We start from the raw sequence: 24,662 nt of genomic DNA, 5'->3' as shown, positions 1-24,662 counted from the left end.
GGGTCGAGAGTGGAGCCCGGCCAGTCGTCCGATGCAGCGTCGATGGACAAGCTGTCATCCATTCCCCCATCGTCCTCGGACGCGCCGAAAGTCACAAGGCCCACCGCTCTGCTAGAGGGGTGTGGGTCCGGCTGGGTGAACTGAACCGGCGGTGGGGAAGGCAAGAGCGGCGGTGAAGCTCGCGGAGACTGGCTCGGCGTGACGTCACTGAGCTCCGGTTCAGGAAGCCTCTGTGAGCGGCGCTTTTTCTTAGTGCGCGGCTCAAACCGAGGGGTGGCGGCGATGGGCTCGCTCACGGCGGAAGCGGCGAGGCGAGCCCGCAGTGCGGAGAGACCCAGGTCATCACATTCCGGGCATCCGCCCTTGGTCAAAGCAGCTTCTGCGTGGTCCCGGCCCAGGCAGCGAGCGCAGATGATGTGACGATCCCCGTCCGGGAGAAGGTCTCTGCACGACACGCAGGAAGGCATTTGAAACAACGCCTCAGAAAATTGCTCTTTTACAAGTGTCGCGGGGCGAACAGATGTAAAGATACTTGCGTGTGTGGCACGCCGGATGGCTCAGTAGGATGGCGTTCGAAGGTGGCTGAAGGTGCCGACGTCCTCGTAGCAATCCCGCTGGTATGCTTTTCGATGGCGGCGAAGGCTTCAATAATCCGGAGGATCCAGCGAAGAAGGTGTTCGCTGAAGGAGATTAAATCTAAAGAACTCTCATGACGGGGCGCCCAATAAATAGCTCTTGGCCACGCCCATCTTGGCGGGCTCTGACGCGCGCGGGCGCGAAGCGCGCTCATTGGTCGCGCATTCAGAGTCGCCCCGTCATTGGTTCGAGCAAGTAGCCGCAGCACAGCCAATGACCGAGCTTCCTTCGTTCATTGCTGTCAGCTGTGCAGCTGCAATGCGTTTTACATAAAGACTTCAATATTCTCGAGAAAAGGAGTTTTCCCATAGCGTAAGCTACTTACGCAATAGGAGAGACCTCTCGAAAGGGAACGGGGTTTTAGGTTCTCTCTTGTCGATTCTGAGGATTCTGATTGGCTTGCATGGCTTTATCCTTCTCCCTACACTGCCGCCCATAGGTTTGGCATAGTTATGATGGCGCTCGCGGCGTATTTATGCGGGTTGTGTGCACGATGTTATTATTGAAAACGTTATTAGTGAAAAGTAATCTTTTTGCAGCGCTAACCTAGTCCCTGTATTTATCTTAATGTCTTTTTTATTTTTTATTAACATTATTATTAAACAAATTATATAAAACTATGTTCTCAGTGCCCTTCAAATTAACTGGTTCCTTTTTTATTTAAATGTATAGAAAAAGACAAGGCTTAAGATATTTCTTTGTTTTTCTTTTTTCCTTTTTAAATCTGTTTATTTAACTTTTACAGTAATAACAGGAAACAGGAGAAAAGTGAAAAAAATATTGTTTCCACTCCGCCCCAAATCCTCACTGATAGCATCTCTCCAAACACCTTCAGCTGAAACCTGTTCACATCCTGGATTCACTCTGTAATTAACAGTGTTGTTAATCTCTAAATCTAATTTGAGGTTTGGAATGGGTCAGTTCACAAGTCACATCTGAAGGTGTAAATCAGGGATTGAAGAATATATGGGACATATGGTCAACAGGCATCGGGCTCTAAATCGTGACGCTTTTGAGGCTTATCCACAGGGATAAACTGTGATTGGCACATCTGAGTGTGAATGTGTGGGGTGAGAAATCCTATAACCTACTGTAGTGTGGCAGGAGCAAAATCAACAGGCGAAAGCAAGCAGAAAAAATACTTATCTGAAGCTATATGAGAGCAGAATTGCAAGCTGTGCTGTACTTCAGAAGAATAAAGCACCTGGACCATGACCCCAATACTGCGCACAGAGAGGCTGCAGCCGAGTGAACTTCAGGCTCTATTTGGAGAGGAGAAGGATTATTCATGCTCCCTGAATGACATTGTTCACCACACAGAGGTAGACATTTGACTTATACAATGCAAAAGACTAATTCGTCATGTATATAAGCATTTCCAGGTGAATTTTGAAGATTAAGTATTATGAAAGAAAGAATCTGTAATGGAAGAACCACTTGATATATGTTTATATACTGTTCTGTAACACTGTAACTTACATTTGGCTCTCTTTTGGTCTCTCAGGAGTATAAGCAGCAGTCTGACAGTGACAATATAGCGGTGTGTGACTTCAGTTCTCTATCTAATCCTGACTATGAGAAGCCGTGTAAAGCCCATCAAAGACCCGTGTTCTCCAACCAGGAATACTATACCAAACTAGAGGAGCTGAAAAGAGAACACCTGAGAAACATGGCTGAGATGGAAAAACTCTATCTGAACCAGATCAAACCTGGTCAGAGAGAAAGACAGCTCATTGCCCGCTGGAGACAAAATGGAGAACATACAGAGAGGTCTGTGATTAAAAAAATAAATCTAATTCTTTATTGAATAATGAGTAATGAGCAAAGCTGAGCATTAAAAATTAGATTTTTTTTAAAGATCAGGTAGAATCTGTGATCTTTGACCCAGTTCATTCATTGGCTTCCATTGCTGTGGTTTCAGCCAACTGGCAACCCCGGGTGTCGCAATACTAGTGGGTAAATTGGCAGTGTGCGGGATCACACAGACCAAAACTAAAAACGATGTTCAGACACGGAACGTATATTTCTAAGTGGCTGTATGCATGTTTCCTACATCTCTGTAAACATATTATGGTTATTATGGTAAACAAAACTACATAGAGCACCTTTCAGACTTTTTGGGGCTGAAAATGAAAAGAGTGACAATGTACTTGAAACAGTTCACACTCTTAAGAAAGTAAAGGTTCTACACTGAACCTTAAAGAGTTCTGTCAGGTGCTTCATATATAGAACCTTTTAGGGGTTCCCATCATGGGGAAATTTTATAGATTCAGTTTTGACTATTTGTGGTTTATTTTAATTAAAATGTATAAATGAAACATACTTTATCAGTCGAAAAAAATGAAATAACCCATTAAACACTAAAGTATTATGATTCGTTAAATATACTTTTCTCAATTGTCAGTTTCTCCCAACATCTTTGTTGTTCCTGGAATAACATTCCAATCAATCAATCAATCAGATTAAAAGACAAGTTTACAGTTTATGTCAAGTTTAGGCTTACAACCAGGCTTCTACATCATTGTTATTCAAATGATATGATTTTAGGGATAAGTTATGGGTAGGGTTAGGTTTAGGACTATGTTTTCGACAGGAATGGTTTACTTGGCAACCATTTTTTCCCCCAAAGAGTGCATGGTCAATATTCCAAGTAACTTGGTTTCTTCACTATATCGTATCTAGACCGTTAGATCACGCACAATGTTTGATCCGTGACCTTTGACCTCTTTCAGTGGTACTATACAGGTTGGCAGCAAGGTATCAGTGGGACGTCTGAAGAATGGTGATTCTTCTCTGAAGATAAAGGTCAGTGAATTAATCACAAAATGAGAGCAGTGTGGAGGCTGAGATGATATCACTCAATGATATGTTCATCATATTCAAGAACCTTTAAACGCTCTGAGAATATAGACATAACTATAGTTGTTTATAAAGTGCCCATCAGACTGAACATGTGACTTTTCAAGTGACTTTTTTCAATAAATGTTCTTTACTGTAGTTTACTTAAGGTTGTAATAGTGCACAGATATGGAGATTTAGACATTATGTTATAAAATATAGTGCATTACAAAAACCTACCTACTATTTAGTCACCAGTCTAAATTTATTCAACGACATTTAGTGGCCTTTCTAAAAAAAATTTCTTTCTAAAAGAAGAACGTGGGCCGTTTCCTCTGAAAATACCAATGAGTCAGTGTATGGTTTATTTTACATGCTTTGTGGTTATTCTGGTGGAGTTGAGATATCCAAACAGCTCTAGAGTGAAAATGTTACCAATTAAAAAGGTACATTTAGGTAGAATAAGATTCGTAACAATCATGTGAACTCTGTACAGATGATCTTGTTTCCACTGAAGCACATAACGCCCTTTAGATCATCTCATATCATGCTAGAAAACATGATCATCAAGTCAGGTGTTACACAAACATGTGAGGTTCATGTAGCTCAAGTGTTGCTGTTATTAAAGGCACAGAATGTAAGTTTTGCCAATAGAAGTCGCTTATTAAAAACAAAAACGTAGCTTGGCGACGCCGTGAATGAGTGTGGAATCATGGCAGTTGTCGTCTTCACCTCCACAGCCGATGAAAAGCAATCCGACGGGACTGAAATCATCTTCATGGATGAGCTAATGCATTCAAGTTTTATGAATGTTACTGTGGTATGAAGCAGGTCGGGGCTGAGAGTGGAATGAGGCCAGTGAAGCAAATGCTAATGATAGACACCTGCGTGACACACAGGACTCGAGTCCAATGAAAAGCTTCTATTATGCTTAGGTTCCGCAGTCGGCCATTGCAGATCCTTTTTGTTTTGTTGTTTGTTTATTTTACGATTAAAGTTACTGTGATGTAGCTCAGGGTTCGTGTGTGTGTGATGGAAGGAGACTCGGGGTCGGCAAGTAGTGGAGCTCGTGCACTTTATTAAAGATCCTCTTTGCACAGCGCTTTCTTGCGCTCTCAAAATTAACTCAAAACAAAACACTCAATTTTCACATGTAAGGCAATACTCTTCCCGCTGACTACAGCTTCTCAGATCACCAACGAGGCAGCACTCTTTCCACTGTTCACAGCTTCATGAACATTTCGTCCCGACCGTCAGCGTGCACGAGCTTCCAGTCTCTCCCTCTCCACCGTTATCAGCACAGCCCGCTTATATGCGGTCTCCTCACGCCAATTACTGAAATCACAAACAGGTGTTCGTCATTTGAACTTGACCCACTTACTCACCGCTCGGCTCCGCCCTCGCTCTCCTGCTACAGACTCCGCTGAACCACGCCCCCCTCGCCACATACCCCCACCGCCCGTCTCAGGCCGGGGAGCCGTCCGGCCTGCAGCCCCCCCCCCCCCCCCCCCCCCCGGGAGAGGAAGTCGGCCACAGCCATCTGTGCACCCGGCCTGTGGATCACCTTGAATTTAAAAGGCTGTAAAGCTAGATACCAACGGGTGATCCGCGCGTTGGTATCTTTCATGCGATGAAGCCACTGCAGAGGAGCGTGGTCCGAACAGAGGGTGAACTCTCGCCCCAGGAGATAATAGCGGAGAGTGAGGACGGCCCATTTGATGGCAAGGGCTTCTTTCTCAATGGTGCTGTACATAGTCTCTCTCTTTGAGAGCTTACGACTGATGTACAGCACCGGCCGTTCCTCACCCTCCATCTCCTGGGACAAGACGGCTCCCAGCCCCCTGTCCGACGCGTCAGTCTGCAGGAAAAAAGGGAGAGAAAAGTTAGGAGCCTGTAATAGCGGCCCGCCACACAGGGCAGCCTTTATCTGGGTGAAAGCCTGCTGACACTGCTCCGTCCACTGGACGGTATCTGGTGCCTCCTTTTTAGTTAGATCAGTCAGCGGGCTAGCAAGGTCCGAATAATTAGGTACAAACCTTCTGTAATATCCTGCTAGCCCCAGGAACTGTCTAACCTCCTTTTTGGTCTTAGGTCTTGGACAGGTCGCAACTGCTGCCGTCTTATCAATTTGGGGACGCACCTGCCCATGACCCAAGTGAAAGCCCAGATACCTGACTTCCACGCGCCCAATCGCACACTTCTTTGGGTTGGCCGTGAGCCCCGCCTCTCGCAGCGTCCTGAGGATAGCTCGCAAGTGCTGCATATGCCGCTGCCAGTCATTACTATAGATGATAATATCATCCAAGTACGCCGCGGCATATGCAGCATGCGGCCGGAGGATTCTATCCATCAGGCGCTGAAAGGTGGCAGGTGCCCCGAACAAGCCGAAAGGAAGGGTGACAAATTGGTGTAATCCAAACGGCGTCGTGAAAGCGTTTTTTTCTTTAGTCATTGGAGTCAAGGGGATCTGCCAATAACCCTTTGTTAAATCCAGTGTCGAGTAAAATCGAGCCGTGCCGAGCCGATCAAGCAATTCGTCCACCCGTGGCATTGGATATGCATCGAACTTCGATACAGCATTCACCTTACGATAATCCACACATAACCGCACTGAGCCGTCAGTTTTAGGCACTAAAACTATCGGGCTCGCCCAGTCACTGTTGGATTCTTCTATTACTCCCATATCCAGCATAGCCTCTAATTCAGCCTGAACTACTTTCTTTTTATGCTCAGGCAATCTATATGGCCGGCTGCGTACCACCACACCCGGTCCTTGCCACTTGGCGAGTAATTTAGAGCTGGATGTGGGAAGCAATACAAGCACTTTATCTCCCGGTGCAAATTTACGTAGTTTAGCCCCCCTGTTGTACAGCCGACTTTGCTTGTCCTGGGCCTGTAACAAATTCTCCATAGAGAGCCGCCCCAACGTGTGGAGTTTTGTTCTCAGGTCCAGGACGTATTGAATTTCGTTTTTGCTATCCGAAGGTCCGTCCTCCCAAGCTTCCCTAAGTACATCCAGCACCCCGCGGGGCTGGCGACCAAAGAGCAGCTCGAAAGGGGAAAACCCCGTGGAGGCTTGGGGGACCTCGCGTACAGCGAACAAGAGGGGTTCTAACCACTTATCCCAATTTTTGGCGTCTTCCTGTACGAACTTACGAATCATGGACTTCAACGTGCGATTAAATCGTTCTACCAAGCCGTCCGTTTGTGGGTGATAGACGCTGGTACGAATCGATTTAATACCCAATAATTCGTACAGTTCGCGAATTGTGCGTGACATAAACGCCGTGCCCTGATCGGTGAGAATCTCTTTCGGGATTCCCACCCGGGAGATTAATTGAAACAGTGCACTCGCAACACTTTTAGCGGAAATGTTGCGAAGCGGCACTGCTTCGGGGTATCGCGTTGCATAATCCACCAGAACTAATGCAAAGCGATGCCCCCGTGCGGATCGTTCTAACGGCCCGATGAGGTCCATGGCAATTCTCTCAAAGGGGACCTCTATTAATGGAAGGGGGCACAAAGGTGCTTTTCGGTTGGCCGGTGGATTCACCAACTGACATTCACGACAAGACGCGCACCACCTGCGCACATTCTCGTGAATGCCTGGCCAGAAAAATCGGGTCATTAGACGATTCAGTGTAGCTGCTTGCCCTAAATGCCCAGCCATCGGATTACAGTGAGCCGTCTGAAAAAGCATTTCCCGGCGGCTCTTTGGAACTAACAACTGAGTTGTATCTTGTTTTGTCTGGGTATCCTGGGTCACCCGATACAACTTATCTTTTATCACGGCAAAATAAGGATACGAGAGCGGTTGGTCTGGGTGGACAGGCTGACCGGCGATCACGCGGACCTGATCAAACGCATTTTTAAGCGTATCATCTCGGGACTGTTCCAGAGGAAAATCATCGCGTTCAAAAAGGATTTCCCTTTCTGAAGCGCTCCGTTCCTCTGAGACAGACCCCGAGGGTCCCGGCACAGCCTCTCCAACCTGAATCACCGCTCTCTTCTCCTGCCTTCTTTTAATCCCAGAAACACCCGTACATAAATAAGCCAATAATGTTTTAAACCCCGGCCAATTGGTTCCCAAAATCAACGGGTGCTGGAGGTGCTGGTTAACTGCCACCTCTACACTATGCTTTTTCCCCCGAAATTGGATAGTGACTGGCACTAAGGGGTAACCCACCACCTCACCGTGCACACACCGCACCTTAACCACGCGGCTCCTATCCAATGCCACTGGATGAATCAAACTTTGATGGATGGAGGTCTGGTTACAACCTGAATCCACCAAAGCTTGATAGGTACCCCCCTTTACACTTACTGGTATCTGGTACAACCCAGCTTGATCGGGGGCAACCTGTGGCGCGTCGGGGACCCTGACCAGCGTTCCGACCTCCATCACCGGGCACCTATCCACGAAGTGCCCAGGGTCCCCGCAACGCCAGCAGGCCGGCCCAGGCCTCCCCGCCATCCCAGTGGCGGGAAGTGGGTCAGGTGATTGACGTGAGAAGACCGCAGGGGCCGGGGTTGGCGGACCGCCAACCATCGATGGGGTTCCCCGGGGCGGCGCACGTGGTGCAGGGGCCGGATCAGCTGCAGGGCTGGTCCTCCAGCGGGGCGCCGGGCGTGGTGGAAAGCCACCTCGGGACCTGGGAGCAGGGACAGGGCGAGAGAGAGAGGGAGAAGGCAGAGAGAGAGAGAGAGATGTCGGTAGGGGCTCGCCGACCCCTGGGCACGCCACCAGCTGGTCCTCTGCCAATTGGATGGCCTGGTCCAGCGACGTCGGGCGGTGGCACTGGACCCACTGTGCGGTCTTCTTTGGCAGACGGGCGATGAACTGTTCCAGTACCACCACCTCGATGACTCCATCGACGTCGCGGGCCTCGGCCATCAGCCATCTGCGGCACGCGTCCCGGAGCTGTTGCGCAAAGATAAAGGGCCGGCCGGATTCCCCGAACTCCATGGAGCGGAACTGCTGACGACTCTGCTCCGGGGACCGGCCGACCCGCTGAAGAATGGCGCGTTTCAGGTCTTCATAGACCAGGAGGTTGCGGACTGGCAGCTGCTGGGCGGCGATCTGCGCTTCGCCCGAGAGCAGCGGGATCAGACGCATGGGCCAGTCCGCGGGCGGCCAGCACCCGGCCTCGGCCGACTTCTCAAAGAGGTCCAGGAACGCCTCCGGGTCATCCTGGGGACCCATCTTGTGGAGGGGAAGGGCCGTGGCCGGGGCCGACGAAGTAGACGCCCGAGCCTCCCGGTCTAGCCAGCTCCGGAACTGCTCGCGGTCCTCATGCTGGGTCTGGAGGAGTGCCTCGAAACGGCGCTGTTGCTGATCCTCCATCTTCAGCAGAGCCTCCTGGTGTTGTTGGTGGAGTCCCGCGAGCGCGTGGATGATGTCCGCAAATGGCGATGACAGAGCGGTTCTGGCGGCGGCCTCTCCTTCCATCCCGGGTTTCGGCACCAGTGTGATGTAGCTCAGGGTTCGTGTGTGTGTGATGGAAGGAGACTCGGGGTCGGCAAGTAGTGGAGCTCGTGCACTTTATTAAAGATCCTCTTTGCACAGCGCTTTCTTGCGCTCTCAAAATTAACTCAAAACAAAACACTCAATTTTCACATGTAAGGCAATACTCTTCCCGCTGACTACAGCTTCTCAGATCACCAACGAGGCAGCACTCTTTCCACTGTTCACAGCTTCATGAACATTTCGTCCCGACCGTCAGCGTGCACGAGCTTCCAGTCTCTCCCTCTCCACCGTTATCAGCACAGCCCGCTTATATGCGGTCTCCTCACGCCAATTACTGAAATCACAAACAGGTGTTCGTCATTTGAACTTGACCCACTTACTCACCGCTCGGCTCCGCCCTCGCTCTCCTGCTACAGACTCCGCTGAACCACGCCCCCCTCGCCACAGTTACGTTTAATGTCTGCCGGTTCACGCCTCCTTCCCCTTACGTTTGATGATTTAAAATCACATTATTTTATTTAATTCTAAAGAAACAGCTGCAAGTGCTGAATTTCTACTCGTACAGGTGACTTTATTTGACGAATGAAAACTGTGGGGTAATGCAGCTCTGTTTTACTTGGTCAAAGCAATCATACTAAAAATAAATTTTAGTGTGTTGAAAGTTATGTTATAATGTCACTCTACTTGTTCCACGTTGCAGTAAGCTAGATTGATATTAGAATATCATATTAATAAAAGCTGGATGACTTGTGTTGCTAAATGGCATGAAATTTATTTAAAATATGAATTAATTAATTTAAAATATATTGTATGGGAGAGTAAATGCTGTATAACTGTTACTACAAATTAAGCTCTTTCTGATTTTGCTGTTAGCCACTTGACAAAAAAGTGTAGTCTCTGAGGCAAGGTACAGACATGTTACTCGCGATAAATCAAGAATCAAGAGATTAAACAAAAAGACTAACCATGTTGAGCTAGTATATAACAATTAGTTTAATGTTTATAAAGGGATCCAAACTAATAAAACACATACCCGGAAATTGAGGGTAATGGAGATATGACGACATTGACTGGTGAGGCAATTATACGGGAAGTTACAATGGTTAAATTTATGGATTTCTCTGGATTTAAACATTGTTGATAACTTTTAGGATAAAGTACACAAGTCAACAAAATATACAAAACATTGTTCTAGTGGTTCTTGGACATTTTAATCCAAATTTCTTACATATTGTGCCTTTAAAGCACAAGGGGGGCGAACCAAGTACTGAGACATTCTAAAATGAATGTTAATATTTAAAAATTTTACCACTCAATGTTATGCTGAGAATATAATTTGTAATTAAATTTAAAAAATATACCCCCTGGTCTAAGACAATATTAAAAGCTCTTCCTATATAAGCTGGCATGTACCTCTGTTGTAACAGAAATAAATAAAATCAGAAAAATTATGTCAGTTTAATATTCTACATCTTTATTTTAGAATTTTTTTATTACATTAACATAGCCAGATTTAAATAATTTTCAGACTTATTTAGACCCTGAAAGTTTGCTTTCTGGTTGAGAACCACTGCTATAAATTATAATTCTTAAAGTGTCATGAAACCCTAAAACACATTTTTTATTAGATATGTATGCATTACACATTACTGAAAACAACAGCTTATCACACATTATTTTGGAATATTAAGGTCAATTTTTCCCCCCATCCAACTTAAAAACCAAAACCTCATAAAAGTCTGAATTGTGATTGGTACGAAGAGTTGCACAGAACATTTCTAAGAGCAAAGTAAAAAAATCTAACATTTCATTAGTTTTTTTCTCACAGCAGGCGCGGCAGAACTCACTAGAGGAGTGCAGGAAGTTGTGTCACTCCCAGCAGAACTCATGTCACAGTGCAGCCAATCAGGTAATGGACAGCCTGAGACAGAATTCTAAAGTAACCATTCCCAAACCGTTTCACATGATGCTTCGTGAGGAAGATCGTAAACGACGTAATGTGAAAACCCGCTCTGAGATAGAGTTAGAAAATGAGAGACTGAAGAAAGAGCTGGACGAGCTGAAAGAACGTGGCAAAAAGTTTCGTGCTAAGCCGGCCCCTGCTTCCACTTACTTGCTCTTCTATGACATCATCAATAAGGGACCCAATAAGCTGCAAAGACCAAAAAATCGAATCAACCAAACGGACCACGGTCACCATGGAAACCAACAACAAAAACAAGGCACTCAACGGCATGCCTCTCCACTTCCGCAGCAACCATTTAGCTTCATTGAAAGAGAGCAAAAGAAAAGAGAGAAAAAACTAGTAGATGAGTTCAACAACCTGCCTCCCAAAGCAGAACGAACGGCATTCAAAGCCAGACCGGTGCCAAGGTCTCTATATAGGCCCGGCTCACCAAACTCCCAGATATATAGGGCAGTTAATCTGAATCACAGACACTCAGCACTGCCCCCTAGCATCCTGGAGGACACACTGCAGGAGGGAGAGGAGGCCGAGAATGAGTATGATGATGAATTTTCAAGGCCACAGAAAACAGGTATATCTCGCTGCAGCAGCAACCTCAGAAAATGGAAAAACAAGGGTTTGCTGCAGTTGGAGGAAGAAATGGAAAGAAAGAGCAACAGAGAGAGAGACAGAGACTGGTCCTACATTCATCCCCTACGCAGAACCAGCCTCTGCAACAGCCAAGAACCCCCGAGCACCCGCAAGAGTGACTACATCAGTGTCTAAATTCTAACATAGACTAAACCATAGCCTACAATACAAACAACTTATCATCAGTTGTAACTATATAGTGTGATAGAAAGAGGTATATGTTTTGTTTTTTCATTGCGTTACTGTGGAGTAAAAATTATGTAGCCAATAAATAAACTCACAAACCAATCACTTAATAGTCTCCATTATATGTCTTTTGTGTAACAGAGTTGGTAAAGACATTTTCAGCTGGAATTTAAATGTAATAAATACTGTGTTGAATAAATGAAATATGATACAAACATGATGATGTTGGGTGCCAAGTTCATCACTTTGTTAGCTCAAAAGGAACAGCTTTTCCTTTATTCTACCCTTAGTTAATTTAAATATACTATCATGTAAGTTTCAAAGTGATTCACAAAAAGATTAGTGACATTTTTTTCATAATTGACTCACTGCGATTGTTCCTATGTAACCTGTATGACTTTTTCTTCTGTAGAACATGAACATACTTTTCTGGTCATTCCTTTGCATGTAATTGCAATAAGGACAGAAGCTTTCAACTTTAAAAAAATTAAAAAAAAAAAAATTAAAAGCATCATTCAAGTATCATAAAAGTAGACCATATGGCTCATGCACTATACTCTAAGTCTTCTGAAGTCATATGATGTGTGAAATTTACTGATAAAAGTCAGTCATTTGCAGGTGCTGTGATAACCGAGTCAAAACAACAATTCACTCGTAAATCGGACATTGCATCTTGATTTATGAACAGTCATGATCTCCTATGGGTGGATTCCAATATTTTCAGTGAATAATAACTTAAATATTGGTCTGTTACTCACCCAAAGCTATTATATGAATTTTGATAATTTATGAATTTTATGATAATTTTACAGTGCTTTTGTGCACATTTAACCCATTCAGTGTAATTGTTTCTTCAAAATATCTTCTTTTATATTCAGTAGAAGAAAGGAATCCATATAATTTTCATGTTTGGGTGAACTATCCCTTTAAGCGAACTATGACTTTACCTGTGATTCATACAGGACATCTTTCACCTCTCATTCACTCACACACAAGTACACAGTTTTTATTCTATATCCTCAGGCCTCAGTCCACACTTCCTGAGCGTACGTCTGACATATGGTATGGCATCCTGCTGAAACCACTCTCTCCTATACAGAGCCAGCATCATGTCCAGTAACAGACTGTGTTCCCTCCTCCTGCAGAAACCACACAGAACCCACTATATAAGATCTCAGGTTCTACAAACTCATATTCATAAAATTTGTTCAACAGAGGCTCACAGCTGCTTGTAGAGACTTTGGGGTTTATACAGAGGCTGTTCACAGTTGCTGTTGTTTGTGGTTTCAAAATTTTCTGCAAACCCCTCCTCAGGATGCTGAAACCCTTCACACTGACTAAAGCAGCATTCACTTCCTGTTGCCAAAAACAATAAATGTCATCATCAACAATACACAGCCTAACCACTGAATAATGAATAAGGTTAATATAGATGTTATAGCTGTTTTTTTTCCTCAAATGATGAAAATGAGATTATATGGATCTCTTGCCTTTTGTGACACCTGCAGGATATTGCTGAGACACATGGTGTGATACGACAATCATCTCGGTATTTGTTGTGTCTGTGTGCGTGTGTGAAGGGTTTGTGTCGGGACTGCTGGATCCCGTAAATGGTGCTGCGTTGATCTCCCTCAAAAATGACTTTAGTTTCTGCCTTAAACCAGCATTTTCCAAGCACACCTGTAGAAGCAGTATATACACATAGAAAATCTCATCTTTTATTTCTGCATTAAATATAAAGAAAAAGTTTGGGGTCAGTATGATTGTTTGTAGAATTAAAACATACTATTCAGCAAGCCAAGGATGCATTCAATTGATCAAAAGTGACAGTAAAGACTAAAAAATCCATGTCAAATAAATGAAAAATGTATCAGTTTCCACAAAAATATTTTAACCTGTTTGATAATAACAAGAAAGGTTTCTTGAGCACCAAATCAGCATATCAGAATGATTTCTGAAGGGTCATGTGACATGGAGTAATGACTTCTGAAATTCAGCTTTGCCATTAGAAATAAATTACATTTTATTTGAATATAATATATTCAAACAGAAAACAATAATTTTAAATTGTAATTGATAGCTTTGTGTGACAATTAAATGTGTCATATTATCGATCAAATAAATGCAGCCTTCTTGAGCATAAGACACTTCTTTCAGAAACATTAGAGAATCTTACCAACCCCAAACTTTTGATAGTATCTTAGATTACCTTTTCATAGGATTTTTTTGTGTCCTCTAAGTGTGACATCAGTTCAGTCTGTAAAATGAAATTAAACCGCAGTTCATTTAATCTACTAATAAAGGGCAACACATGTAATTTTCATTGTCCAGTAGGTGGTGTAGCACGTGGTCACTGATGTGTGGTATTTTGTCATATAAAATAGGCTACTATATAAATATCCTATGCCTATAAAAAGAGGATAGCGAGATGAAACCTTTTCAGTCTTGAGCTGGCTGAGGGTAAGAGACGCACTCTCTCGAAATTTTACAAGCTCCTCTCTGCTGGTCTGTAGTTCTGCCAATAAGCTCTCCTACCATACAAACAGCACTATTACACCACTAATATCAAACTACAATCACAGACAAATCAATGTTGTAAATAAAATAAATGTATGTAATCTTAAAAAAATTGGTTTCTGGTGTAGTTTCACATTTTCATATAATCAAACAGACTTTCCAAAACTCAGTATTGGTAGGCTGTGAGTCATATGTACCTGCTGGTTGTTAAGTGCTGACACAAGTTGGCTGTTGCTCTCTCTGGTGCTGTTAAGCTGTGTGAGCATATCCTGGGCATCCTGGGTCAGTCTCTCTCTCTCAGAGTGCAGCGTGTTTGTCAGCATCCTCTCTCTCTCATGACATGCGCTCAGCTCTGCTCTCAGACACTCTGCTTCTGTTTGTAAACACACCTATAGAACAGGTTGAGACATTTCTGTGCTCATCTTTGTTTTATCTCAAAGCACTCTGCATGACACAATGGTCTGAGACCTCAATTTGCATTTTAAGCAGATGGTACTTGAGGTTGGAAACAACACACAGACCATCTTAAACTGTCAAATGCACTTTTGATCAAAATTCCTATCTTGCCCAAATATTAATGTGAAAACATTTATATTTACCTGATCACTTCATACCATGCATACCGTGCATAAAAGTAAATATTATAATCATTTTAAAATGTATTGAACACTTTCAATATAAGAGTGTGCTCATTAACAAACTGGTTTTAGCAAATTTTTTATCGAGATTTGTGAAATTTCCCTGTTATTACTGAAGAGTTCCAGGGTCCCAGAGTTGTATGATGTGGAACAGGAATAGGAGTTCCTCTAGGAACAAAGTGACAAACTGTGACATAACCCAGCACATTTTAAATACATTATATGCTTTGATGTGTTGGTAGTGGTACCTCTGCAGTCTGTAATATTCCTGGACCTGCAGATGAGCACCTGGAAGATTCTTCATTTCCGCTTTTCCTTTCCCAACTCATCCCATCTTCTGGCTCCTGTGTTGCTTTCATCTTCAACTCATTCTCCAGTTCTGCTACTTTTTGACTCAGAGAATCTTTGTCTCTCTTAACCTGAAGAATGATCTTGTCATATTCCTCTCGGATATTTCGTTCCCGGGAACAATCAGGACACTCCACAGCAGCTGAAGGAGCTGAAAAAGGTTCAAGAGAGGATGTGGAGAGCCGCTCTACAGAACCGCGCTGCTGTGCAGATGAAAACTCCAATCCTTTTCCAGTTCTTTCTCTCCCTCCAGCATCATGGAGTATTGCCCCAGAGAGGGAATGGGACAGGGAGCGGGACCTACCTGCAAAGTAGTTACAAGTTCTTGTTTAATGTTAAAGAGACTCACGATTTTATGGGATAAAGCTGAAAAGGCAGCTTGTTACCATCAGCTCTGTTTTTCTCATCTCCACGTCGAGATGCACGGCAGTAACGTCCAGATGGTTCAGTTTGGCCTGGTTTCTCCAACTGGGGGAGAAAAGTTCTGAGCTCCAGCCCATCTCCACAGTGACTTGAGCTGAGTTTAGATTCAGAGGAACTGACTGAACTCAAGAGGATGGGAAGCAAGCATGTCTGCGACTGAAAATACAGCAGAGATAAATTAAACATCAATCATAAAGAACAGGTCTATCATCCGACATTTAAATAAGAATATCTATAATTGGAATTGAAGCTTTAGTATGAAACACACTTTATTATGTTAAACAAAAACCAACAGTTTTTTCTGTAAATTAGACTTTTTTCCCCAAGAAAACCATTATTGATAATTAATAATAATCAATCAGTAAATTGACTGATGTAAAACTGCCCATATACAGCACAGTAACAGTAATGAGAGTCAATTGTGACTTCAAATAATGGCAATACGATTCACTGACTGATTCAAATGGCTAAATTGAGCGAGTTTGAGGCTGTTTTGTTCAAATTTTTGACTGACTCTTCAAAAAGAACCAGTTCATAAGAGCCATTATTTTCCAAATCTGAAAAACATATAGCTGTGCTTTATAACTTTAAAAGATTTTGTAAGATTTAACAAGTTGTTAAAAAAGGAATGTAACCTATTTGTTCCATGGTAATTCTATGGCATCTTTCTCCCATTTCGAATGTACACAAGGTTTGAATGTCCAAATTAAACATTGTATTTTATATATTCAGATGAACACAGTCCTCCTCTTGACTCATAGTGTCCTGCTGATGTTCTCTCTCACTATACTGTAACTTTAGAAACAGGCCACAAGAGGCAAAACTATTCAAATGAAGAGTCAAACTGATGAGCACAATAAAAGTTGCCCCTTTCATTTTTACGACTCACTCAGCTGCAAAAGGGCACTTGACATACAAACACATCCAGGGTTTAAAGTGAAGCTATAAATTACGTCTATGCGAGTATGTGCTGTGTATGTGTGCGAGACTGAGTCTCACCTTTCTATCAGATCCGACCGGTGGTAAAATCTGCTGTCTGTTCAGATGATTACTGTCCTTCTTCCCATTCAGATTTACACAGGGCTAGAATATTGTTGTGAGATTACTTAATAAAAAAATGAACTAGCTGATTTAGAAAACAGTTAGATACGAGTTTTGTGTGTAAGGTTTCACCAGTATTGTGCATGTATAAGTGTATAAATGGTCATTACAAAAATAATATATTTAAAAATGTATCATAAGATTTAAAAGTGAATAAATTGTTAGGGAGTATAAGTACAAAGTATTTTATTGTAGGATAAAAGTTTATTGTGGTGTTTTTTTGAGAAGTGAATAATATGTATGTGTGTGATGTATCTGTTAAGATTTGTGTGCATTCGTTCAAGTGTGATGTACAGTATATACTGAAAGTATGTGCTTTCAGTATTAAAAATGTTCATGAGAAGAATGGGTTTACCTGTTCAGGTGTGTAATGTAACTGAGATGTGTATATGGGTCGAGAAGGAACAGCCATGGCTCTGGAGGCAAACTGAAGAGAGCTGAGAGTTTCGGTTATTGAAGATGATTGAGATGACACTGTGACTACTAAACATGTCCGACAGTTCCCTCCCAAACTAAACACCAAAATAAACATAAAATTCAGAAACAGTCAATGAATTTACACAAATGTTGAAGAAAATGGAGAAATGATTATGGCGATATTGATGATGCTCACCAGTCCCTAAGTGCTCGGGTTAGTTTGGATTCTCTGTATGGGATGTGCTGGGACCCTGCAGAGCTGAGGGCAAAAATCACCTAAAAAAAGAAAGGAAGGATTGGTCTTTTTTACTCTCATATTTTGGCATTTTTTTACTATGAGACATTTTTTAACAGAGAACCTCAACATTATCTAAATGTAAATAATCAGACGAAGAGGCCAATATTCTGCAGAAATCATTATCTCTGTTAGATGTGACATGACATCCCCCTTCCCTAAATGGAAAACTATGTAACCTTACAGATCATTTCCTGTGTCTAATTTCTTGCATATGCAGCCAGCACATTGATATGATTAAGATAGGGCCCTTAGACTGCTAAATAATCACTGGGGTACGTCTTGAGATACTCAAAACAAACTCTGCTCTTCAAAAATCCCCTTAGTCTGACCGGGACAACAGTGATAATAAGATAGAACATGCTTTTTTTTGCTGACATGTTTGAGGTACTAACATTTCCAAATATGGTGAGGGAGCGCTTCAGCATCTTGGTCTCTTGCGGGTTTTCATTTGTGGCATTGAAAGTTCTCTTCATGTCAGGAGCCACAGAACTACGACACTGACGTGACAGTAAGAGAGAAAGAAAGAGTGAACATTAAAACTGAAATCGACGCATTTATCTCAAAAACCTGTGTATTTTTAAGACGTTCTTGCGATCAACCACGTGTCACAAGTAATCACTGAGATTGCTTTTCTATAAAATTCTATAAGCAAGGAGTTATTTTTAGCAAATTATATTTTAGACACAATATTGATCATTTCAATTATTGCCTCTCCAAGCAACACATTAGCGTTTTATCAGTGATTGAATCAATAATCAGTTGAATCAAAGATTTGTTGTGGAAATTTTAATATTCATTGATCCCAAACAGGTATCATAAGAGAAAGAACCTATTCAATGTATAAAAGTATATGTGTGTACGTGCTTGTGCGTGACGTTTCAGGAACATATGGGACAGGACCTCTGACCTTAGGGACGGTCAGATTTGGCCAGTTTATTTCAGTACCAGTTTGTGTCTTTAAGTAGCAGTAAGGACCTTATCTGAGTGGGTGAAAGGTACAGCGGGTGAGGAGGAACCTTGAAAACAGTATAAAGGCTGTCTCATGTCTTCCTGTTGGGTGTCACTCTCTTGCACAGCGTAACTTCTGTGTACTAGACTGAACCTATTCTTGCAAGAATAAATACTTATCATTTTATTAATTTGACTCTGAGTGTCTCTTACGCAGTGATGATGTTTAACAGAATTTTTGCCACAACAGATTCAAAGGGCCTTATTTACATGGCGCAAGTGCACTTAGGGCGTGTCCTAATCCCCTTTTGGTAGTTTAACGAATTTTTTTCTTTAGGCGTATAACAAAAACCTTTAAAATTGTTTTTTAAATGTTATAATAGGCCAATCAATAGTGGTCAATCAATCTCTGACTAAAAATATCATAGCTGTTAGAATGATCAGACACATTTCAACATATAAACTTACTTTTCCTGAGCTTGCCAGATCCACCTAACAAAGAGCAACAATCATGTGAGTTTCATAATTCTTTATTAATTCACAAACAAATATGGTACTTACCACAAGAATGCCAAGATTGTGTATTTCATGCAGAGAATACCTTACATTTCAGTTATGCTAAAAGGAGTCTCCGACTATCATCTTACCAGAGTGAGTTTGCTGGCTGTCAAAACTCCCTCTGCAACCATTCAATAAAAATACACACAAGGGAGGTGGTTAATCAGATTTGTATCATAAAATAATTACACCGCAACACTGTGAGTTTGCAACACACCACTGCAGGGGGTACTGGGAGACCCTGTGGGAGGCTCTGGTATGTTCATATCTCTCAACAATAACAATCAGACCAGATGCAGAGGTTCCTAGAGCTGACTAATGCGTAGGGGGTCGACTGAGGGGAGTTACTGACCGACAAATGGACTGAGTTACCCATTAAAAAAAAGTAAAAATGTAATAGAATGTCAATGTAAATCTCCTAAAACATCTATGAAGAATTTATTTTACCAATTTAATAAGATAATAAAAACATGACAAAAATGCAAAAACATAATTCAGGGAAACTTTAGAAAGACTTTAGAAAGTTTATGTTTAGAAAACATAAAAACACCTACCAGGGGACTGGACCATTGAGTTAATGACCACAATGTTAAATACCATGTGGGATCGGCTTGGAAAATCTCCCTTTGAGATCCCTGCAGAATTTTAGAAAGGAATGTAGGAGTCTGATCGAATAAAGTAAGCTGAGATCACTTTAAACATCATACTTAAGATTAAATAGTGTTTGCTCATGAGCTCTATCAAAACATTTGGGCTCAGATTGAGTTATGGCTCTGTTACCTGTGTGCCTGAGGGCGGAGCCACGGCGATGCACCAGTAGCAGATCCTGGGCGGAGCTCACTTCCACCTCCGTCAACCCATCGAGATGCACCACCTCGTCACAGTCCCGCACCCAGATCACCTCACTCCCCTTCGGATCCTGAGCAGATGCAAGAAAGACACAGGAGCATCGGAACACCTGTTGTTACATCAAGTGTTAATTTCCTCTTTTAGTTTCTCAAAGCCTGGGATTTTATAGAATTATGCAATTTATTGGAACCCTAAAAATGTATTACAAAATTATTTGTGTATTGGTGGTGTATACATCACCATTCAAAAGTTTGGGGTCAGTAAGATTTTTTTTTTTAAGAACTGTTTTCACCAAGGTCACATTGATCAATATGATCAACAGTGACAGTAAAAACTATGACAATTGTAACAAAAAAATCAGTTTCAAATAAATTCTGTCTTTCTATTTATCAAATGAATCATGAAAGAAATTATGATAATAAGAAATGTTACTTGAGCACCAAATCCGCACATTAGAATGATTAATAAAGGATCATGTCACGCTGAAGACTGGAGTAATGATTCCGTCACAGGAAAAAAAATACATTTTAAAAGTGAAATAATTTTTGCAATACTGTTTTTATTGTATTTTTTATTGAGAAATACTGTAATTTTAAAGAGATTTTTTTATTGAGACTTCCTTAAAATAAAATTATATATATATATATATATATATATATATATATATATATATATATATAAACATCTTACTGGCACCATTTTAAACAGTATTGTATATACATGTAACATTAATCAAGCTTTATGAGGACAATTATGCTTATGATTGATTGATTGATTTGACATTCCTGTAACTCAAACAGTATTGCAAGGCCATGGGAATGTTGTCATGACATCAGTTGCTCTGAATAAAATCTTCCAAATGCATTAATGTAAAATAATTGTGATTGATTCATAGATAACGTGATTATTATAATAAATTATAAAATAATTGTGATTGATTCATAGATAACGTGATTTCTTTAATTATACTATAAATTACTTACCAATAGGTCATAAATCTTTTCATTGAAGATGTGGTAGAATGACACTCTGATTTTGCAGTGAGATGCCTTGGGTGCTGGATTATTTAAATTAAGGCTTGTTCAAGGATGCTGTTATACAGGTCTTATTATGTGTTGTCTGGAGAGCATGAATAAAATACATTGAATTGTTGTGGTGCAATGAATGAGGAGTGGAATGTTACTAAAATAAAGCTAAAAGTCTCTCTTATCTGAAAAAGAGAATGGGGAAATCTTGGTTAAAATGTGATTTCCTAAAACCAAGCCTGAAGGTTTGATACAAGTGAAGATGTCCTCGGCAGCGTGGCTGATGATGCCTCTGTGTTTGGCTAAAACGCTGCATCCCTGCATGGTGTGAGTCTTACCACTGCCCGGAGAGCCAGAGACAATTACACAACCATTATAACCCTGCATTAGATACTCCACCAAAGACTGGGGCACACAGAAAGAAAGAGATTAGCAAATTTATTAAGGACTAGTATGAAAGATGAATATACAGTCGTAATCAAAATTATGAAACACCCATTGCAAATAAGGTTTATTGTTAAATGTTACAGACTTTCAGCTGTTTGCAATGAACAAATCAAACAAAAGTAATTGAAATAGCTCAACACAACAATGGTTTCAAGTGGTTTCCCCATATTCAACTGAAAATCCAACTTTTACTGACTTCTGCAGTCTCAGAATTATTCAACCCCCTGAATAGAATCCCTCACAACAGCACAAATCTGCAAAAAACAGGTGTTGTCCCAAGCACACCTGATGCAACTATAATCAAGTGTCAAACTATTTATTAGTTGCACCAGGTGTGCTTGAGCTAGAACACATTAAATATCAGAACTAGAAAGGATTGTTAAGTGTCACGTTTGACTGCATGTTACAAATATGGCTACGTCAAAAGAATGGTCCAAAAAGTTAAGAGAAGATATCATCACCTTCACAAACAAGGAACAGGATACAAAAAGATAGCGAAGGCACTGAATGTTCCTAGACACACCGTTGGAAGCATATTTTGCAATTTCAAAGTTAACGGAACAGTGGTTACACTTCCTGAAGGGGCAGAAAAAGGAAGCTATCAATGGCTGCAACCAGATTTCTGAGAAGGCAGGTTCAGAAAAACCCTCGAGTGACTGCAAAAGACCTGCAGCAAGACTTGGTGGCAACAGGCACTGAGGTTTCAGCTTGCAAAGTAAGGTGCGTACTAAACGCATGCCAGAACTCCAGGACGTACACCACTACTGATCCAAAAGCACAAGAAATGTGCTCAAAATGTGCTGTTCTGTGAAGCGATGAAACAGAACTGGAACTATTTGTCCCTATGGATCAGCGGTCAGAGGCAGAAGAATGAAGTATATGCTGAAAAGAACTCTCTGCCTACAGTGAAGCATGGTGGTGCTCAGTGATGCTCTGGGCTGCTTTGCATCCTCTGTCACTGGAAACCAGTGGAAGGCAAGATGGATTCATTGAAGTATCAGGAACTCCTAGGAGAAAACGTCATGCCGTCAGGGAGGAAGCTGGAGCTTGGGTGTCATTGGACCTTCCGACAGGATAATGATCCCAAGCATACCTCAAATTTCACCAGGGCTTGGTTGCAGAAAAAGTCCTGGAAGATTCTACAATGGCCATCACAGTCACCTGACTTGAACACCATAGAAAATCTCTGGTGGGATTTGAGGGTGGCGGTTGCAGCAAGCAAAGCCAAGAATATTACTGAACTGGAGGCCATTGCTCATGAGGAATGGGCTAAGATTCCTCAGAAACGCTGCTAGAAGCTGGTGTCTGGTTATATATCTCGTTTGCAGCAGGTCATAACAGCAAAAGAGTGTTCTACTAGGTACTAAAGATACTTGCCATGAAGTGGTTGAATAATTTTTATTTTGAGAATGCAAAAGTCATTAAAAGTTGAATTTTTTAGTTGAATTTGGGGAAACCACTTGAAACATTTTTTGTGTTGAGCTATTTCAATTACTTTGGTTTGATTTGTTCATTGCAAACAGCTGAAAGTCTGTAAATTTGGGCAATAAACCTGATTTAAGATGGGGGTTGAATAATTTTGATTAAAAATGTAACTCTTGCTATGAAGAACATTCTTTTAACCTTTGTTGTTGACTCATAAACATCTCTCTGAGACGCCTCCTCATTTAAAACTGCATCAAGATCTATAATATGAGGCTTGTGCCTCTGCAGAATGAAAACAGACAATCAGAAAACTTGACTTTAATGCACACTTTGGTTTCACTAATCATTTATTTATGTTTTTGCAAAATGAGGATGATAAATCTAATTAAATGATATCTTCGATCTTCTCATCCAATTCAACACTCACCCTTCCAGTGTCAACAACTACTCTGTTAAGATGTGTCACTTTGATGGAGGCTCTGGGTTCATCTAAAGACACAGAATGTTCTGGTCTGCTCACTGAGGAATTCAAAAAATTGGGTTAAATATATAGCTTTGGAATGTTTGCAGAAATAAAGATCAGAACAATGGGAAAAGGTAAACAAAACACAATTTCATGCAAACTTCAGCATGACCAACTGCATAATAAACTCTGATATGTGTGTGAGTGTATGTTCTCACAGGCACACAGACGAACGACCACTCTGAAACTTTTCTCTGAGTTTAGGTTTTTATCTACCCCAGACATCCTCTTCCAATTTTTGGATTCTTGTCCAGTGGATAAATACTGTTCACAGAGTAAAAAAAAGATGAACATATGAATGCATAATTTGAAGAAAATGTGAGTGGTGCTTGTAGTGGCAAAACTAATAACAATAAAAAAAAGTGTACCATATTGTAAAATAGGCCTAATGTATGGTGTAAGTAAAAAAGTATGAACTATAATATTAATTCACATTGTTAAAATGTACATGTACCTTATACTGAGACACATTTTTTGTTAAAACATAAGGACGCTTGAATCTGGAAACATATGGGGGAATGACATGCACAAATATAAATCAAGGTATTTATACTATCAGGGTATCACATATGATTCTTAAATCATTCAATTAACATTAACTAAACAATATAAAGTATAAGATAAACACAGCGGTATAGGCTACACGTAGGAACAATACAATAAGCAAGCGAATATTCAAAAGTATACTATTTATTTGAAATTACTAATAAAACCACTTGATATTAATGTAATTCAAATGATTTAGACTAGCCTATATACAAATTTAGTTTGCTTATAAAGTTGATCCTGTATCCAACAATTGACGCGCTTAAAATGTTCATTTGAAAAACAATATGAGACAAGATCATTTGAAAGACCTACCTCTGTTCAACTGCTTCAGCTGTTTCTTTATGAAATCAAGACACAGTCTCTCCAGAGCACATTATTCCTGGAATAACATCCTTGGAATCCCATTTCAGATAAACAGCCCGTCTCTGTAGAACTGTTAAAATCTCACTCAGAGTGTCGCTGACATGTTTTTGTTTTAACACTTTGAAAGGTCCTGTTGTTCATCACTCCTCATCTCAGGTCGAGCGGATGAGAGTTGAATTGGTGTTTCGATGATCCACGCGCTCGCAGTGAGGCGCGTGAACGCTTCTCTCTGATTCTGATAATGTGTCGCGAATTTTTGAGCCAATTATTCAAACCAATACAAAAAACTGGAAACTGATATAAATTTATTTTGACTTTAGTAGTTATTGTAGTAGTTGGTATATTGATAGTTATAGTAGTTTAAAGAGAAAGATCACCCAAAAAAATTACTTCCTAGTATTTTTTTTTCGTACTATGGAAAACAATGGGGTTAAAACAATGGAAATCAAAAAATATATTACTTTTGTGTTCAGCTGAAGAAAAATTCATACAGGTTTGGAACAACTTGAG

At 41.3% G+C, this 24,662-nt stretch overlaps 2 protein-coding genes across 3 annotated transcripts; one reads left to right on the top strand and one right to left on the bottom strand.

Moving 5' to 3' along the window:
• Positions 1-1,713: 1,713 nt before the first annotated feature.
• Positions 1,714-11,814, top strand: LOC143747055 (protein FAM161A). The gene is made up of 4 exons (XM_077239510.1): positions 1,714-1,958; positions 2,141-2,406; positions 3,369-3,441; positions 10,770-11,814. The coding sequence occupies exons 1-4, from the start codon at positions 1,848-1,850 to the stop codon at positions 11,670-11,672; spliced, it is 1,353 nt and encodes a 450-aa protein (XP_077095625.1). The 5' UTR covers positions 1,714-1,847; the 3' UTR covers positions 11,673-11,814.
• LOC143747054 (uncharacterized) lies at positions 10,399-24,360 on the bottom strand. Of its 2 annotated transcripts, none has more exons than XM_077239508.1 (22): positions 24,102-24,360; positions 23,399-23,504; positions 23,145-23,236; positions 22,916-22,999; positions 21,100-21,250; positions 20,804-20,877; positions 19,752-19,890; positions 19,526-19,606; positions 19,061-19,092; positions 18,882-18,905; positions 17,858-17,962; positions 17,364-17,443; positions 17,106-17,262; positions 16,649-16,732; positions 15,613-15,805; positions 15,127-15,530; positions 14,438-14,629; positions 14,159-14,254; positions 13,933-13,980; positions 13,214-13,403; positions 12,947-13,079; positions 10,399-12,862 (listed from the first exon to the last, which is right to left on the bottom strand). In XM_077239508.1, the coding sequence occupies exons 2-22, from the start codon at positions 23,463-23,465 to the stop codon at positions 12,730-12,732; spliced, it is 2,559 nt and encodes an 852-aa protein (XP_077095623.1). In that variant the 5' UTR covers positions 23,466-23,504; positions 24,102-24,360; the 3' UTR covers positions 10,399-12,729. The 2 variants fall into 2 exon arrangements, with proteins under 2 accessions (XP_077095623.1, XP_077095624.1); XM_077239509.1 differs by having other exon boundaries at positions 23,145-23,206; positions 24,102-24,233.
• Between the last annotated feature and the right edge of the window lie 302 nt (positions 24,361-24,662).

The sequence above is a fragment of the Siphateles boraxobius genome, unplaced genomic scaffold (genome assembly GCF_051911475.1).
Source record: "Siphateles boraxobius isolate OS27281-9 unplaced genomic scaffold, OSU_SipBor_1 22, whole genome shotgun sequence".
Classification (NCBI taxonomy): Eukaryota; Metazoa; Chordata; class Actinopteri; order Cypriniformes; family Leuciscidae; genus Siphateles; species Siphateles boraxobius.
The sequence above is the reverse complement of the archived record's forward strand: the minus strand, read 5'-3'. Positions and strand labels throughout refer to the sequence as shown.

What these genes read in the sequence shown, in the direction of transcription:
- LOC143747055 (XM_077239510.1), top strand. Translation starts at nt 1,848, where the DNA reads ATGACCCCAATACTGCGCACAGAGAGGCTGCAGCCGAGTGAACTTCAG. An exon ending in AATGGAGAACATACAGAGAG is followed by an intron (nt 2,407 to 3,368) that starts GTCTGTGATTAA and finishes GACCTCTTTCAG; the next exon opens with TGGTACTATACAGGTTGGCA. An exon ending in ATTCTTCTCTGAAGATAAAG is followed by an intron (nt 3,442 to 10,769) that starts GTCAGTGAATTA and finishes TTTTTCTCACAG; the next exon opens with CAGGCGCGGCAGAACTCACT.
- LOC143747054 (XM_077239508.1), bottom strand. Translation starts at nt 23,465, where the DNA reads ATGTCTGGGGTAGATAAAAACCTAAACTCAGAGAAAAGTTTCAGAGTG. An exon ending in CAGCCAGCAAACTCACTCTG is followed by an intron (nt 18,906 to 19,060) that starts GTAAGATGATAG and finishes GCTCTTTGTTAG; the next exon opens with GTGGATCTGGCAAGCTCAGG. An exon ending in CAGCACTTAACAACCAGCAG is followed by an intron (nt 14,255 to 14,437) that starts GTACATATGACT and finishes TTTGTATGGTAG; the next exon opens with GAGAGCTTATTGGCAGAACT.